At 46.0% G+C, this 18,010-nt stretch overlaps 1 protein-coding gene across 5 annotated transcripts in view; it reads right to left on the bottom strand.

Annotated features, from left to right (window-relative positions):
- Window positions 1–12,884: 12,884 nt before the first annotated feature.
- TMEM164 (transmembrane protein 164) overlaps window positions 12,885–18,010 on the bottom strand; it is a 170,951-nt gene continuing 165,825 nt past the window's right edge. For all 5 annotated transcript variants that reach the window (XM_058536505.1, XM_058536503.1, XM_058536502.1 and 2 more), the window contains one exon: window positions 12,885–17,403. In XM_058536505.1, the coding sequence (XP_058392488.1) occupies window positions 17,197–17,403 (207 nt within the window). In that variant the 3' untranslated portion in view covers window positions 12,885–17,196. The remainder of the gene's footprint in view (window positions 17,404–18,010) is intronic.

Below are 18,010 nucleotides of genomic sequence, written 5' to 3'. Positions count from 1 at the left end.
CAACCTGATGGCTCCTGCTAACCCACTGGTGGTCTTCAATTGCCTCGGAATGTAACACATTAGGTGTTTGTTAGGTGTTTTTGAGGTTTTTATTACAGTTTTTAAATATTATACATTTAAACACACACATTTTTTGAATCAAATGTTTATGGAAACTTGGATCAGTTCCAACAGAACACCAGGTCCCACAGGATCATCTAAAAACCACTGCTGGAGCCCCAACATGCCCAGTTATTTTGAGAGCCTTTGGTAAGCCGTCATTTCATCTCCTTTTCCATTTTGGCCTTTTCTTCCCAAATGTCAGGCTCAACATGATCCATCAATATTTACTGAGTGCCTGTCCCCCCAGAGGCATGGCACCATGCTTGGTTTCAGAATGAAGATAGTATACTTTTGTAAGACAAATTAACAGTCCACTCTGAGCTAAGAGTGGTGAGGGGCATATAAGTTTATTCTAACTGGGAAAAGTCATTCAGACTGGGGCCGAGGCAACACTGAGCTGGCTTTATAGTTTCCCTAAATGGCTTCCACCTTGGAGTGGCATTAGAGCAGAGTTGTAGCTGCCTCTGTTGGGAAATGGCATTTCTTTGGCCCTCCAACATGTCAGCAGCAGAAGCCACCCCACACTGGGCATGATCATGATTTGTTGAGTGGAGGAGGAGACTGTTTGTGTTTCCACAATGTGGCTGTCTCGCTCTCTAGCAGGAACAGGCAATGTGGCTGGGAGAGAAATTACAAGATTGTGTAAGAAATAGGTTCATGTACATGCAGAATGGCATTTGGTGGCTGAAGGTTTTGTTTCTTACTGCGAAGCTGCCCTCTGAAAGGCAGGCCCTTCCCATGACCAGGAGGGAGAGAACAGCACCAATAGAGACAAGGCTGTTTGCTCTAAGAGGCTGCTTGAGGCCTAAGGAAAGTTTATAGTATGCCCACTGGTTGAAAAATTGCCCCGTAGGGAAAAAACTCATTCATGGGGCAAGAGGAGAGAGAGGATAGTAGGGGTAACCCACTCAGAGGGAGATCAGAGTAACTTTCTGAATCACCTGCTATGTAGAAACGGCAGGAAGGCAATATTAAATTTGTATATTATAAAACAGGAAACACAACTGGTACACAATAGAATGTTTAAATCACATTTTAACTGACAGGAAGCTGCTGAGAGTTGCAGCCATTGCCTGAACACCAGGCAGATTTGAAACTAGGAGTTGCTATAGTCACTTTTCATCAAACTGGCATTTCCATCTAAATGACATTCTGGAATGATCCAAGGTTACCATATGTGTCAACATATATCAGTAGATTTGTGTATATATAGGGGTTGGCTAGGCAGCTGGATGGGGCAACCATATTCCCCACTCCCACGTATCCTGGCAGAGTAGAAAGGGCGTCTTGGACTGGAAAGAGTGGGAAACTCCCATCTTTTTTGAAGGACGGTACTAGTGTGAGTAATGCAAACATTTCCCTAAACTTTCTCTACTTCAAACATTCAAATGAATTCCAGGAACTCTGCATGGAGACATTGCCATCCCGCTGGCATAGGCCTCGGCAATGGCCCCTTTCCCAGAATTGTGGTCAGAGACACAGAGACAGTGGTGGGTGTCCATAGTGACCTCTGCACATGAAGCCATGCCCCTTGGTGACTTGGTTCTTGTTTATCTTGCCCAGCATATATGGTTCATGGTACTCATGAATGATGGGATTTAAAAGAGGAACACGGGGTTAATCCAGTTGTTCAAATAGGATGGGATTGCTCCTGTGGGGTAGATGGGCCTAATCGGCCCATTCCTCCCCCATTTGGGTTTGTACCACTCCAGAAGAATCTGTGGCCTTGGAGAAGGTCAAATTGAAATTGCTAATTGTCAGCCCTAGGCTGGGAAAGTGCAGGCAACAGCCTCTGCTCCAAGGAAGGTTACACTGTGAGTTCTGCAAGCAGGGTGCACAGGGCACTTGAGAATTAAAAAAGAAGGGCTGGCCCCATGATGTAGCGGTTAAATGCGCACGTTCCACTGCTGGCGGCCCAGGTTCGGATCCCGGGTGCGCACCAAGGCACTGCTTGTCAGGCCATGCTGTGGCGGCGTCCCATATAAAGTGGAGGAAGATGGGCACAGATGTTAGCCCAGGGGCAGTCTTCCTCAGCAAAAACAGGAGGATTGGCATGGACGTCAGCTCAGGGCTGATCTTCCTCACAAAAAACGAAGAAAAGAAACTCCTTTCTTTTCACCTCCTTTTTTTGACATTTTCTTTTATTGAGGTGAGATTCACATAACATACAATCAACCATTTTAAAGCATACAGTTCAGTGGTATTTAGTGTATTCACAATGTTGTGCAACAACTGGCTCTCTCTAGTTTCAAAACTTTTTCATCACTCCATAAAAACACCCCATCTCCATTAAGAGGTCACTCCCCATTCCCCCTTGGCCATCCCATAAGTAAACTCTAATCTTCTTTCTGTCTCTCTGAATTTGCCTGTTCTGGATATATCATATAAATGGAGTCATACAATGTGTGACCTTTTGTCACTGGCTGCTTTTATTTAGCATGTTTTCAAGGTTCATCCAAGTTGTAGCATGTTTTAGTACTTCATTCCTTTTTATGGCTCCATAATATTTCATTGTATGGATACACCACAATTTGTTTATCCATTCATCCATTGATGGACATTTGGGCTGTTTCAACCATTTGGCTCTTATGAATAATGCTGCGATAAACATTCAGATCTAAGTTTCTGTGTGGACGTGCGTATGTTTTCATTTCTCTTGGGTATACTTAGGCATGGAATTGTTGGGTCATATGGTAATTCTATATTTAACTTTTTGAGGAACCATCAAACTATTATTTTCCACAGTGGCTGCACCATTTGTATTCCCACCAGTAACGTATGAAGGTTCCAATTTCTCTACATCCTCACCAATACTTGTTATAATCTGTCTTTTTGATTATAGCCATCCCAGTGGGTATGAAGTAGTATCTCATTGTGGTTTTGATTTGCATTTCCTTAATGACCAGTGATGTTGAACACCTCTTCAAGTGCTTATTGGTCATTTGTATATCTTCTTTGGAGAAATGTCTATGCAAGTCCTTTGCCCAGTTTTTAATTGGGTTTCTTGTCTTTTTGTTGTTGAGTTGTAAGAGTTCTTCATATATTCAGTATATTAAACCCTTATCAGATATATGATTTGAAAATATTTTCCCTCATTCTTTAGTTTGTTTTCTTCACATTCTTAATAATGTCTGATGAACAAAAGTTTTTAATTTTTATGAAGTCCAATTTATCTATTTTTTCTTTTGTGGCTCATGATTTTGGTGTCAAATCTAAAAATCCATTGCCACATCCTAGGTCATGAAGATTTACTCATATGTTTTCTTCTAATAGTTTTAGCCCTTATATTTAGGTTGTTGATCTATTTTGAGTTAATTTTTGTACATGGTGTGAGGTAGGGGTCCAACTTCATTCCTTTGCATGTGATTATCCAGTTGTCCCAATACTATTTCTTGAAGATACTATTCTTTCCTCCATTGAATGGTCTTAGCTCCCTGGTCAAAAATCAATTGACCATAGAGGTTTGGGTTCATTTCTGGACTCTCACTTCTATTCCATTGGTCTATATATGTCTATCCTTATGCCAGTACCACATTGTTTTTCTACTCTTGCTTTGTAGTAAGTTTTGAAAGTGGGAAGTGTGAGTCTTCCAACCTTGTTTTTCTTTTTCAATATTGTTTGGGTTATTCAAGGATCTTTGAGGTTCCTTGTGAATTTGAGGATTGGCTTTTCCATTTCTGCAGAGAAAGCCATTGGAATTTTGATAGGAATTGCATTGAATCTGTAGATCTCTTTAAGGACTACTGCCATCTTAACAATATTTAGTCTCGCAATCCACAAACATGAGATGTCTTTCCATTTATTTAAGTCTTTTTCAATTTCTTTCAGAAATATTTTATAGTTTTCAGTGTAAAATTCTTTTATATTCTTGGTTAAATATATTCTTGGATATCTTTTTTGGATGCTATGTAAATGGAATTGTTTTCTTAACTTCCTTTTCAGATTGTTCATTACTGGCGTATAGAAACACAAGTGATTTTTGTGTAGTGATCTTATACCCTGCAACTTTGCTGAATTTATTAGCTCTAGTAGTTTGTGTGTGTGTGTATTCTATGGAATGATAGCTAGCTAGCTAGCTAGCTAGCTAGCTAGATGATAGAAAGAATCATATCAACTGAAAATATAGTTTTATAGTTTTTCCTTTCCAATTTGGATGCCTTTTATTTCTTTCCCTTGCCTAATTGCTCTGGCTATGACTTCCAATGTTGAATAGCAGAGGTGAAAGGAGGCATCCTTGTCTTGTTTCTGATCTCAGGGGGAAAACTTTCAGTCTTTCACCATTGAGTATGATGTTAGCTGTGTAGGTTTTTCGTAAATGCCCTTTGCTGTGTGAAGGAACTTGCCTTCTATTCCTAGATTGCTAAGTGTTTTTATCAGGAAAGGGTGTTGACTTTTGTCAAATGCTTTTTCTGTATCTATTGAAATGATCATTTTTCCCTTTTGTTCAATTAATGTGGTATACTGCATTGGTTGATTTTCTTATGTTGAACCACCTTTGCATTCCTGGGATAAATTCCACCTGGTCACGGTTTATAATCCTTTTAATGTGCTGTTTGCTGGTATTTTGTTGAGAATTTTTTTGTCTATCTTCATAAGGGATACTGGTCTGTTGTTTTCTTTTCTTATGGTATCTTTGTGTGGCTGTGGTATCAGGGTAATGCTGGCCTTATAGAATGTGTATTTGTATGGAATGAATGGCCTGTATAGCATGTATTTTTTGGAAGAGTTTGAATAGGATTGGTATAAAATCTTTAAATATTCTGTAGACTTCACCAGTGAATCCTGGTTTTTTCTTAGTTGGGAGGTTTTTGATTACTGATTCAGTCTCTTCACTTGTTACAGGTCTGTTCAGATTTTCTATTTCTTCTTGAGTCAGTTTTGATAATTTGTGTGTTTCTAGGAACTTGTCCATTTCATTAAGACTATCTAATTTGTTGGTATACAACTGCTTATAGTATTCTCTTATACTCCTTTTAATTTTTGTAAGGTTGGTGGTAACATCCCTGATTTCATTTCCAATTTTAGTTGTCTTCTTTTTCTTAATGAATCTAGCTAAAGATTTGTCAATTTTGTTGATCTTTTTAAAGAACCAACTATTGGTTTCATTGATCTTATTTTTTCCTATTCTCTATTTCATTTATCTCTGCTCTAATAATTTTTTTCCTTCCTTCTATTGGCTTTAGGTTTAGTTTGCTCTTCTTTTTCTAGTCCCTCAAGGTGTAAAGTTAGGGTCTTGATTTCAGAGCTTCCTTTTTAATGTAGGTGTTTACAGCTATAAATTTCATTCTGAATACTGCTTTCACTGTATCCCATTAAGTTTTGTTATATTGTATTTTCATTTTCACTCATCTCAAAGCATTTTCTAATTTCTATGGTGATTTCTTCTTTAACCCATTGGTTGTTTAAGAGTGTGTTGTTTACTTTCCACATATTTGCAATTCTTTCAGTTTTCCTTCTGTTACAGGTTTCTAGTTTCATTCCATTTGGTCAGAGAAGATAGTTTGCATGATTTCAGTCTTTTTAAATTTAGTGAGAATTGTTTTATGGTCTAACATTTGATCTATCCTGGAGAATGTTCCATGTACACATGAGAAGAATGTGTGTTCTGCTCTTGTTGAGTAGAGTATTCGTACATGTCTTTTAGGTCTCATTGGTTTATAGTGTTGTTCAAGTCTTCTATTCCTCATGGATCTGTTTTCTAAGTGTTTTGTCCATTATTTAAAGTGGGATATAGAAGTCTCCAACTGTTATTGTAGAACTGTCTATTTCTCCCTTCAATTGTCAATGTTCCCTTCATATCTTTTGGTGCTCTGTTGTTTAGTGTGTATATGTTTATAATTGTTATATCTTCTTGATGAAGTGATCCTTTTATCAATAAAAATGCCCTTTTTTGTCTCTTGTAACAATTTTTCACTAAAAATCTCTTTTGCTTAGTATTATTTAGCCATCTCAGCTCTCTTTTGGCTACTATTTGCGTTGAGTATCATTTTCCATCCTTTCACTTTCAACTTATTTGCGTCTTTGGGTCTAAACTGAATCTCTTGTAAGCAGCATATAGTTAGATCATGTCTTTTATTAATCCATTTTGCCAATATCTGTCTTTTAATTGGTGAGTTTAACCCATTTACATTTAAAGTGATTACTGATCATGAAGAATTTTTATCCACCGTTGTGCTATTTGTTTTTTTTTTTTTATAATTTTATTTAATTTTTCCCCCACAGCCCCAGTAGACAGTTGTATGTCATAGTTGCACATCCTTCTAGTTGCTGTATGTGGGACGCAGCCTCAGTATGGCCGGAGAAGCGGTGTGTCGGTGCGCACCCGGGATCTGAACCCGGGCCGCCAGCAGCGGAGTGCGCGCATTTAACCGCTAAGCCACGGGGCCGGCCCGCTATTTGTTTTCTATATGTCATATATTTTTGTTGCTCGGTTCCTCCAATACTGCCTTCTTGTGTTTGATGGATTTTTTTTCTAGTGCAACATTTTGATTCCCTCTTCATTTCCTTTTCTGTATCTTTTCTTTATTTTCTTAGTGGTTACCATGAGGATTATAGTTAATATCCTAAATTTATAACAATCTAGTTTGATCACCTTTTTCTTTTCTTTTTTCTTTTCCTTTTAAATACACTATAGTTTTAGAGCAGTTTTAGGTTCAACAAAGTTGAGCAGAAAGTACAGAGAGTTTCCATATACTCTCTGTTCCCCCAGCCCCCTGCACACCTCTCTACACAGCCTCCCTTACCATCATGCACCAGAGTGGTACATTTGTTACAACTGGCGAACCTACATTGATACATCATCACCCAAAACCCATGGTTTACATTAGGATCCACTCTTGATGTTGTACATTCTAAGGGTTTTGACAAATGTATAATGAAGTGTATCCATCATTATTTTATCATACAGAGTCGTTTCACTGTCCTAAAAATCCTCTCTGCTTCACCTATTCATCCTTCCCTCCCCTCTAGCCCTTGGTGACCACTGATCTTGATCACCTCTTTTTAATAACTATAAAAGCTAACATTTATTAAGTGCTGATGTGAGCTCATGTTATACACTTTTCAACAGCTTTATGAATTTCCCATTTTAAAGAATAAGAATCAAGTTCAAAGAGGTTGTCAGTTATTGAAGGCCACTTAGCTACAAAGACGCAGAGCCAGGATTCAAACCAAGATTGTCAGACTCCAGAGACTGAGCTTTTTATCATTCACTCTGCTCTCTTGATGAGGATGAGGATGATGGTGACAATGGTGGTGGCAGTGGTGGTGCTAATGGTAGTAGTGGTGGCATCTAACATTTATGGAAGCAGTGCTTACAATGTGCCAGGCACTGTGCCAAGTGCCTTATCAATTCAGTCTTCAAACCAGCTCTATGAAGTAGGTATTATTATTACTGCCATTTTATAGATGAGCAAACTGAGGCTCAGAGAGGTTAAATAACAATCTTCCTCAAATGTGCAGAACCTACTGAGTAGAAGCTAGTGACTGTCATTAAAGACTTCATTTTGACCATCCACCATCTCTCTGTAGGGCCGGAGATGGCCAAGACATTGGACAAGGTCTTTCCCTGAAAACTGATTGGTCGGTTGGATTTTGAAAGTTCAAAAATCCAGAGACTTGGACTTGACATTATTTGACTCTTTGTTTTACAAGGACACATGAGGTCTGATAGCACTGATCTCAAGGGCAGCAAACTCTGCCCTTGGCTGTCCAGCCTTAGTTATTGTCTTTCTTGTCACAGGAGGACTGCCGCTAGGCTTCTGGGTACACAACTAGGGCCCAGAAATAGCCCCCTAATCGGCCTCATCAGCTTTGAAGGAGGCCACTGCAGGAGGGGCCTAAGTAGGCCAACACTTTAACCCAGTTACATGAGGGCAGCTGTAATCCGGGCTGATCATGTCTTGCTAAGCTCTCTGGTGGGGGGGTCGGGGAGAGAATGTCCAAAGACTGCTTCCTGTGCCCAAGTATCCATGGATCTCACTGCAGACACTCCTTCCCCTTCTGGAAGCACTTGGCCTAAAGGCTACAAGGGCCAAGCTTAATTAGAGGGGCTGTCAGGACTGAGGGAAGGTTGGTGGCAATTTCCAACTGTAGTGAAATGTCCATGGCTTAGGCTACCCTAGGCCAAGACGCTGCTTTTCCTTGAAAGGCCCACTGCCTAACTAACTCTGCTTCCATCTTGTAGGAGAAGGTGAGAAATCATTGTCTTCCTCTGTGTGGGCTAGATAGATAGCCACTCACATCAACCAAGGGAGTTTAGGACAGGCTGGGCTCCTTCCCCCATCCTCCTCCCAGCTCACCTCTGGCAATGACTAGCCCTGGGAGTTCCCCAGGGAAGCAAGCTGAGCTGTCTGGCCAGGCTGTGGTTGGGAAATAAAGAAAGCAGTGCTGTTGGGGATGGCTGGCCTGGCTTGTCTGGCTCCCTCCCCGACTCTCTTTCTGACTTCTTCCTTCCCTCCCTTCCTCCCTCCCTATCAATTGGCATGGTGGGTTTCCTTATGCAGGTACAATCATCTGCCTCCTTCCTCTCATGTCTCACAGACCATCTGCCCTGGGAGACAGCTCAACAAAGTGGGTCCCCCTGTGGTCAGGAAGCAGAAAGCTTGCCTGGCCTGGGGGGATGCCGGCAAGGAAGAAAGAGGAGAGGGAGTGTTAGAATGAGACTATATGCTACAAGTTTGTTTATAAGTTTTTCCAAAGGGTTTTCTCTACCAGGAGGGTGATTCTAATGGGGAAGAGGAAGAGGAATCCAAGTTAACAATTATGGCATTTCAGCAACTCTAAGACACCTCAGATTGTAAGATGTCCACTGTTTTATGCACCCCTGAAAAAGAAAAAGAAGTTGCTGATTAAACTATGTCATGCCATTGATTGTAAGATGCATCCCAAATTTAGAGATGTTAAAATGTAAAAAAAAAAAAAGTGTCTTAGAGTCAGTGAAATACAGAAAAATTCCTTAAAACTGAAGTACCACATCTCCTATACACTCCACAGACCCCAACCACACAGGGCACATGGGTGAGTGTAGTCAAAACCCCAACTAACCTCTGTGCTCTGGGAACAAGCATAGGAAGCACACTGTCTGGAAATAGGGCCCCTTACATTAGACAGGACGTTAGTTTATGAAGCCCTCTCACACCCATTTATCTCACTGGATGTCTCACAGCTGCCCTGGAGTTGAGAGAGGTATGACTTTGCCAAGGGCACCTGGGACCTCAGAGGGGACAGAGAACTGGGAATGCAGGCCCCATCTGCTGAGTCCTACCGAATGCTTTCTCAACAACTACTGGACAACCTCCATCTAGGAGAGGGTGAAGACAGAACTAGTGAGGATTATATAAATAAGTGGTTTTTAAACCTTTTCCCAATGAAATTATTTACAGAACCTCAATGTACAAAACAGAATAAAACTGGAGTTGTTCTGGGTGAAGGGGAAAGGCCAGAACCCCACCCACTCTGCCCCCCTCCATCCCTCATCCTGAGGTGGCCCCCTAAGGCACCTCCTCATACTCCTTGAAGCTCTGAGGAATAATTTCCAAACCTCTGGAGTAAGGGGGCTTCAGTGCTATTGGTAACGTTCTTTTTCTTAAGCTGGGTTTAGACATACATTATTCTTCACACCTTTTCGTATGTCTTAAAAATTTCATTTAGAAAAGGCACTGGTGTAGATGGTCAGGTCAGAGATGATTCACAACCTGGAAACTTAAAGTAAAAACAAAACAAAACAAAACAAAAAGTTTGCTTTGAATTATGAGCTGGGGTGAGACCCGGGCACTGAGGAGTGTTTTCAAGCACTCCAGGTGATTCTAATATGCAGGAAAATTTACGAGCCCCTGTGTTAGCGGTATCTTGTCAGCTCCAACATTCTGGAAATCTGAGGGTATGTCCTGGAGTGCACAGGAAGGCCCCTCCATTCTCAGGGGGCAGATTACTAGGGATCCTAGGGTCTTTTTAAAAATGTAATAAAATAGCATAGGGTGTGCGGTTCCTGGGGACTAGGGAAGGAGCAGCTGAAGGGACAGCAAAAGCAGGCAGCCCCTCTGCAAGGCCCCTTAGATGGAGAGGAGAGAGGCAGAAGAGACCAGGGAGAACTGGTGGCCAGAGCAGTGGTGCAGCTGGGGATGGGTCGTTGGAAAGGCGAATACCTATGCAGCTCACGCTGTTGGCCCTGTCCCATATCAGAGCTTTGTCAAGCAAGCAGCCACCCTCGTTGCTAAGACCTACCTCATTGTGAGACAGCGGGGCTACTGGCTGGCTGACATGCAGGAGGAGCTGCACTGAAGTTAGGAAGCCAGCTGTAGAGGGCAAAGCCCTGCAGGTTATCCATTAGCAACAGGAACAGCCTTCCCTACCACCTCCCTGGGAGGCACTTAAATCTCTTTGCCAAGTAGCTCAGACATCCCAGATGTGCAGTCTAGATGCTGGGCAAATGCCGACTGGGAGAGGGGCGGGTACAGGCAGTAACAGAGTCCTTGACTTTGGACTAGGCCAGCCCTGCCTGTTGCCAAGGTTAGCAAAGCACATATCCTTTGAATAAGCCATTGCATTTGTCGGACTGACATCTATGTATCTCTGTTCCTCCACTGGCCTTGGCAAACCAGGACAAGGGAAAAATTCACTGAGGGGTCAAGTTGTAACCATCCCAAGCTGCTCCCTATCCTTCAGAGGGGCAGGTGACACATTCCATGGGCTGGTGGGGCTTTTGCCATGCAAACACCAACTCAGACCGTGTGCCCCGGGAAACGGAGAGGTGACCTTGGTGGCGATGAGCAGCTACCAAGGACATGGAGAAGCAGTTGGACACCTTGCCCACCCCTGCCCAGAGGTCTGGGGAAGGGTCAGGTAGCACAGATGCTGTTGTCTCATCTCTTTTCCCTCACAACACCGCCTCCTCATCCAGGATCCCAACTACAGAGAGCCCTGCAGAGAAGCAGCACGGGCCCCTCGCAAGGAGGCCCACAGGCTGGAGCTTGGGGTGCCCGGGAAAACAAAGGCACCCAGCCCCACCCGGGGGGACTCACAGGATGGCGATAGCTTACATGGCCAATGTTTCTCCATCCAGTAACCATGATGCCTCCCCCCATTTTACAGCCCTCCAGGATAAGATCATTATTCACTGAGCACCTTCTATGGAACAAGCCCTGTGCCAGGGCCTGGAGGAAGGATCAGACCCCCACCCTGCCCTCAAGGAGCTCAACATCTACAGAGGGAGAGAGAGCCATAATGCGTTACATAATAGGGGGCAGATGGCGGCCCAGAGGTGAGTACCAGGTGCTGTAGGAGCCAAGTGGAGAGGTACCTAAAGCAGACTGGGGCTCAGGGAAGACTGCGCACAGGAGCTGACCCGAGCTGAGGCCTTCGGATGAGAAGAGCGAGTGGGGAGCTGAGAACACAGTGCCAAGAAAACAAGACAAAGATGTGGGAAATGGCATAGCATGAATAAGTGGAGTACGATACAGCTCGACCAAAGGGTCTCTCCCTGTGTATGGTTCTTAGGGGGCATGGGAGTGAGGAGATGAAGCTAAAGATGTTTAGGGGGCCCAGGGAAGCGAAGCAGTCAGCTATGCGTTTTCAAGACTGTTGCCTGCAGTAGGGGGCACAGGCTGAGCTGGCAGGGCCAGATATCCCAGCCCAGGGGAGAGGAGGCCAAGGCCTAGGTCACAGGTGTTGAGCTCTTCCTAAAAAGGGAGACACATAGAAAGGCCATGGGACCAACTTCCCTCACCTCCCTCCAGCACCCTCTTTCCATCCTTCCCCCTGGGCCAGCGTCCCCGCCTCCTTTCCTCCTATGCTTTCAGCTCTGCTCTGAGGCTCGCCAGCAGCAGAAGACAAGACGGGCTTGCTTGACTCCTCTACTTCTCACAGCTGTGGGTCTCACCTTCCTCTCTCTTGCCTTCCGCATCACTGCCCGGCTCTCCCCCCATTTCTCCCAGACCGGCAGTGGAGTCCAGGGGAGAGGGACAAGACTGGCTCCACCCCCAGCTCCCCCGTTCATTTGCTCTGAGCCTCAGTTTTCTCAGTTTCTGCCTGTCAGATGGGGATGGCATCGCCAGTCAGCTCTCTGCACGTTTGTGGGGATTCCGGGAGCTGACCCGTGTGGAGGGATTTAGCAGTGTGCCTGGAACACGGCTGTAGCTGTCGTTTTGCAGATGCAGAACCTGGGGTGGCAAGAGAACAAATGACTTGCCCAGGCTTTGGTTGTGCAGCCCAGAATCGTGGGGCCCAATCTCATCGATAGCCTGTGTGCCCAACTACAGGCCAATGAGGAGATGTACCTGCACTGGGAGCCGCTTTGGCTATCTGTGTCCCTTCCAGAAGCAGCAGCACCAGTAAAACGCCACGTAGGGCCTCTGTCTGGCAGAAAGGCAGGCCAGGCCAATCACAGTCACCATGGCTGCTCAACAGGGAGCCTTGGACAGGCAGGTCTGACTGTTATCTTGTTCACTCTCCCCATGGGACGGTCTGAACTGTGCTGGGCACAGGCCTGTGAACATTGCTGGCACAGAGCCAGCCCTCAGGAAACTTGGGATGAGTGGGCCTGGACACATCTGGTTTCCAAGTTGCCTTCTCTGTCCCTGGCAGCCCTGGTGGAAGCAGGCAGTGCATGGGAACTCAAGGCCACACAGCCAGCCGCACGGCTCCCAGGGCAAAGCTGTGCTGAGCGTGCCAGCTGCCCTTTGGTGACCCTCGACGGTGTGGAGGACCAACGGCCCCTTTTGTCTACTTTTCAAAGCAGAGGGCCTTCTGAGAGGGTTTTGGGAAGCAAGGCCAAGACTCCTGGGTTCTCATAAATCTTTTAATAACAGTAAATGAAGAAAACATTTTAACAGTAAGTCCCATGGTGAGGGTTCCTTTTCATTCAGGGATTTCCAACAACAGAGACACCTATGGCTAAAATTCAGAATGCTAAGTACACAAATTATTGACAGTTTATTTCCAAAGGTAACTGCAGAAATCATTTCAGTACAATCAAAAGGTTTTACAAAACAGAGAAAACATGTTACAAAATGCTCCAAGAAATGAGCAAACTGGTGGGGGCACAGAGCACCCAAGAACCAGCTTGGCAAAAACACTCACCCCGCTGCTGTTTAGGGGGATTACAAAGGCTGGTTCTAAAGGGAGCCACCGTTGGGGGGGCCTGACAGGGAGGGTCTGCCCAGTGCATAGCAACCCCACCTTGGGAATGAGGAAGGATGTGGGGTGGGGGAAAGAGGGACAAAGGCATTTGTCGATTTCCTGACAGAAGTAATTACAGATGAGACTATTTATTCTCTCCACCATAATAACACCACTATAAATGAAGAATTCTTTAAAATATAATACAAAACTGACACCGAAAGAAAGCAAGTTTCCAAAACAACAGCTTTGCTTGAAATGACTTGTCTTGTTTGTTTCGTGCCACAAGTAGCAAACCAGTGTACAAAAATGTCACAGACAAGAGCAACAACAAGCGACTGGGTTTTCCTGATCACGAATTGGCTCACTCTATATACAGAAGAGGAAGGCTCACTCCCTCTCGGGGACTCTGCCCACCTCTGAGGGGGCAGGCCAGGGCAGGGCGTGCAGTGGGAGGCCCCTTCCCAGTCTGGGGCCCTGCCAAGGAGTGTGCGAAGGACTGCGGACACCCTCCCTTATGCCTGCTCCTGATTCATCAAAACCAGCCCCAGCGTCTTGTCCTGCAGTGTCACGCATGGCTCTTCTTTCTCCTCCCCCACCTCCCTTTCAGTCTTCTGAAGAGGACAGATGACTCTGGATCAACGTCTACAAATCCAGAGAAGTCTTTCTGGCCAAGGGAGGGGGAGGAAGAGCCTTCTGCCAGCCAGAGCTGCCCACCTCACTCCCAGGGTGCTGCCCAGGCCCAACACCAGTGCACGGAGGCCTGCTGACAACTCGCTATCTGTGAGGAGCTGTGCCCACTCCACGAAACACTGAATTCTCAACAAGCACAAATAGCAAAACCCTGATGGAGGTTGTGGCAAAAGGGATGATCTGATAGCTAGACTTGAGGTACTGGACGGTTAAGTGCGCTGAGCACTCCCCTTATCCCAACCACCCTGCAAGCAGCTTCTGTGAATGCTAACAAGTTCGAGGAGAAAGAGAATATTGTCTTGGGGAGACTGAGTCCGTGGCTTCCTCGCAAGCTGATAGAGGAACACGTCACAGGGCCTCCAGGAAAAAGATGGGCCAGATCATCTTTGGTGTACAGAACCAAACACTGGGGGCAGAGAGGCATTGCAAGCAGGCATGACCATCTCTCTACAAGTTGGCCAGCTGAACAGACTATTCTCATGGGCCCAGATCCTCGGCAAAGGCTACCCGGGGACTTGAGGGAACACTCCTTTCCCTTCCTCAAGCTGTTTTAAAAGAAACTGTCCACTTCTACAAACACTCTCTCAGACACACACTGAGCTCCCACACGCTGGCAAATGGCATATGGAAACTTGGCCAAGGTGGTTGGGGAACCTCAGTGGCACTGACAGGAAAGCCCTGGGGGAGGAGCTGGTAAGCCTGGGCCTACTGGTACAGGGGCCACCCTCCAAGGCAGGCTGCTGTGGGTCTGGCCAGGTCACCTCTCTACATGGGCTTGGCCCAAGGTAAGAGTGAGGTACAGACCACTTCAGATGCCTGCTGCTCCCCAATACCTCAAACACAGGCCATGACTCCCCATAGATCCTGGGGACTGGGCTCACTCTGTTCCTTCCACCAATGTTTCTGAGCCAACTTGGCCCCCAGAAACCCTGCATCCCCCCTCACTTCCCCCTTCCCCTGACAGGTGTATCTGTCTCTGGCCTGCCCAGGGCCAGGCACATCGCTTTCACTTTCTTCTTTCCTTCCAAGCAGCAGAAAGTGCCAGCCAGAATGGGACGCTGAGCTGTTGCCAGGGCAAAGGCAAGCTTTTAGAGGCATGCCAATGTGAGGAAAACTTGGGCCGACTGGCAATGGCCATGCCACAGAGACAGGGAGGAAGAGAGAGCCTGCAAAGTCACTGTGTCACTGTGTCACTCCAAAGCTGAGCATCTGCCCCACCCAGGCTGCGGGCCCCCAGCTGAGGTACAGATCATCTGCCTACAGAGACTCCATATTCTGGCAGGGGACAGGACAGGCCCCTCCTCTCATGACCTCCTTCCAACCTTTCCTTTTGTAAAGAGGACAAGGGGCATTGAGGCCTCATATTTCCTCATCAGCCATTCCTACACGCAGCAGCATGATGGTGGGCAGGGCGAATCCAGCCACTCAAGAGGTGCCTCTTCTGGAAGGCAACCCTAGGGTGAGAGGCACTAAGAAAAACTTGGCCAAGCTCTCAAAGAGGGCAGACAATGAAGGTTACATGCCACGAGGAGCTCATGAGAAGTAAGAGCACTCGGTGTTCTCCCTCTTGCTCCCCCATGCCCTGGGGATTTATCACCTCATTGCCAACAGGCCTCTACAAAAGGGCTCTCATGCTGGCTTCCCTGGGCGTCACCTTGCTCTGAGAGACTCTCCTGCATTCTGCTGCTTCCTGTATGTCCATTTGCTAAAATTGTGACCACTGAGGCACTGAAGCTCGATCTAGGTCTAATACAGTAAAACCTGAAATACTGGAACTGGCACAGGGCAACTGGGTTGCCTAGAGTGGGAGAGGGGAGGCCCATCTCAGGAAGTCACTGAACCATCTTTTCTGTTCTTAAGCAAATCTGTTTTTACTAAGAGCCAACAAGGAGTCAGCAAATGCTCAGCCACTGCTTCCCTTTTTGAGGTCCATGCATGAGTGAGCTCAAGTCTTTCAACAAAAGGTCTTCCTTTTGGAGCACTTGAACCTCCACCCATGGGGACCTGATTCCTTGGTACCTCCCTTTCAAACTAGACATGGGCTTTGTGGGTGGGCAGGGCAGAGAGCCTGTGATGCCCCCCACATTAAACAAGTAAGCATTGAGTCCGGCTGCACTAATGACATCTGGCCCTAGGGAAACAACACTGGAAGGATCTGTATCTTCCCAAACCCAGGATGCTGACATATCCTGGAAACCCACAAAATGGATTGACAGAAGCCCCTCCAGAGACATGACCTGATGCAAGGATTCTCCAAACTCAAAAACAAATGAGCAAACAAACAAAAACCAAAAAGCAAAAAATCCAACTCCAGCTCATCTTTCCCTGAAGCTGCCTTTAAATAAGAGAGAGAGAGAGAACATCTAAGGGGCACTCAAGATTAAAATGGCATCTATTATCAACATTAAACTCAAATGGAGCATATGATTCAAATCACAGTTTTGAAGTTACCACTTCTGTTGATTAATTTCTATGCTCACTTCTGATTGGGATATGGGTCCATTCTCAGCTCTCATAGGCAGAATTTACCCAGGGTCCTGCCTAGTATTAGTTGTGGGTATTTGAACCTTGTTCACTTCGGAATTGCCACTGCAACAGCTCTCCATCCCCTCATTGGAATCTAGCCCTAGGGCCGGGTAGTGTCCCCACCTCCCACCGCAGGCAGCATCCTGGAGGGAGTGGCTGGTTGGCTGCTTGCTTTGAGTCATGGGACACCAGTGGGAAGAATCTGGCCAGTTCTATTTTGGCCATGAGCTGGGAAATCCCTTGGCTCTAGGCTTGCCGCTGGTATAGAAACAAGGCCTCAGTCCCCTTACAGTGGGGGCTGTGCTGGAGACAAGAGGGGACCTAGCAATAAGCCTGGAGGTCCCTGGCAGTAGAGAAATGAAACACAACCCAATCTCAACACTTCGATGCCAAAAGAACTACTGCTTGTTGTTCCCTTTCTCCTCAACCAGCTGTTGTTAAAGCACCAACAAGCAGAGTGAAAGCCACTGAGTACCATCTCCCCATGTAAGGCCACTAGGAGCAGGGAGAAGGAGCCAAAGGGGAGGAGGAAGAATCCAGCCCTCAGCACTACACCCCAGGCTCCAAGAGACATCCTGGGGGGAAGAGCTGGGGAAGGAAGAGTGGTGGAAGAAAGGGACAGAGAAGAGGAAAAATGAAATACATCAAACATCCTATTGCCCTCTCTCATGATTTCATCAAGAACTGGGTGTTCTCCAAGTCAAGTCAGGACTTGTTTCCTCAGGGAGAAAAAAAAAAAAAAAAAAAACACAAGCACCTTCAGTCTATTTTCTTGGCTGGAAGCCGGAGCAAATCCAGCAGATATTTACACAAGGGCCCAGCCATGTATGAGAACAGGATGACCAGCTTCCCGTGGGTCATGGTCATGAGAGTCTGGTGTCCCGAGGCCCAGATGCGATACCAGGGGCCGTAGAATGGGTCTGAGATGGCCGGACACAGCATGTTGTTCAAATTCACTTCGGTGACCTGCAGGGACAAGGGAGGTAGAGTGAGCGTTTGCCATTCTTAGGCTTTCTCTGGCTTCTGCCAGTTCAGCCATCTCTACCTAATGGGGGACTAGACAAGGAGGGATTGACAAATCCCCACCTGTTCATAATGAGATTTCTCTCCCCTAGGTTTTCTGAGTAGGTCAAGGCTAGAGCCCTGTGGAGGTGATGGAGGAGGCCATCCAGTGGAAAAGCTGTTTGGTTTTGCTCAGTCTTGCCTTCTGGTTGGGCCCAGAGCCCATTGCCATTCCTAAGCATCTATCATGTGTCTAGTCTTCAGAGAAGTGTTATGGGATAAAAGAGCAGTCAACGGCATGGTCCCTGCCTCCACGTAACTGGCAACAGATCAAGTTGGGGTGATCAGTCTACCACATCTGACCTCAAACAAGATGGTACTCACTGGGTTTTCCCCACCATGAGATCTGAGAAGCGTACAGAATAAGGGCTGAGTCCTCAGAGATTTCATGAGGGAAGTGGCACCTGAATGGACTCATGAGGGATGGATGGGGGTCATGGTGAGGAATGGAGTGAGCAAAGCCTGCCTTGTAGGAGGCTTGGCTTAAGCCAGGCCCGGAGGTGGGACTGAG

Source organism: Diceros bicornis, chromosome X (genome assembly GCF_020826845.1).
Source record: "Diceros bicornis minor isolate mBicDic1 chromosome X, mDicBic1.mat.cur, whole genome shotgun sequence".
Classification (NCBI taxonomy): Eukaryota; Metazoa; Chordata; class Mammalia; order Perissodactyla; family Rhinocerotidae; genus Diceros; species Diceros bicornis.
Note: the sequence above shows the minus strand (reverse complement) of the source record. Positions and strands in the feature narration are given on the sequence as shown.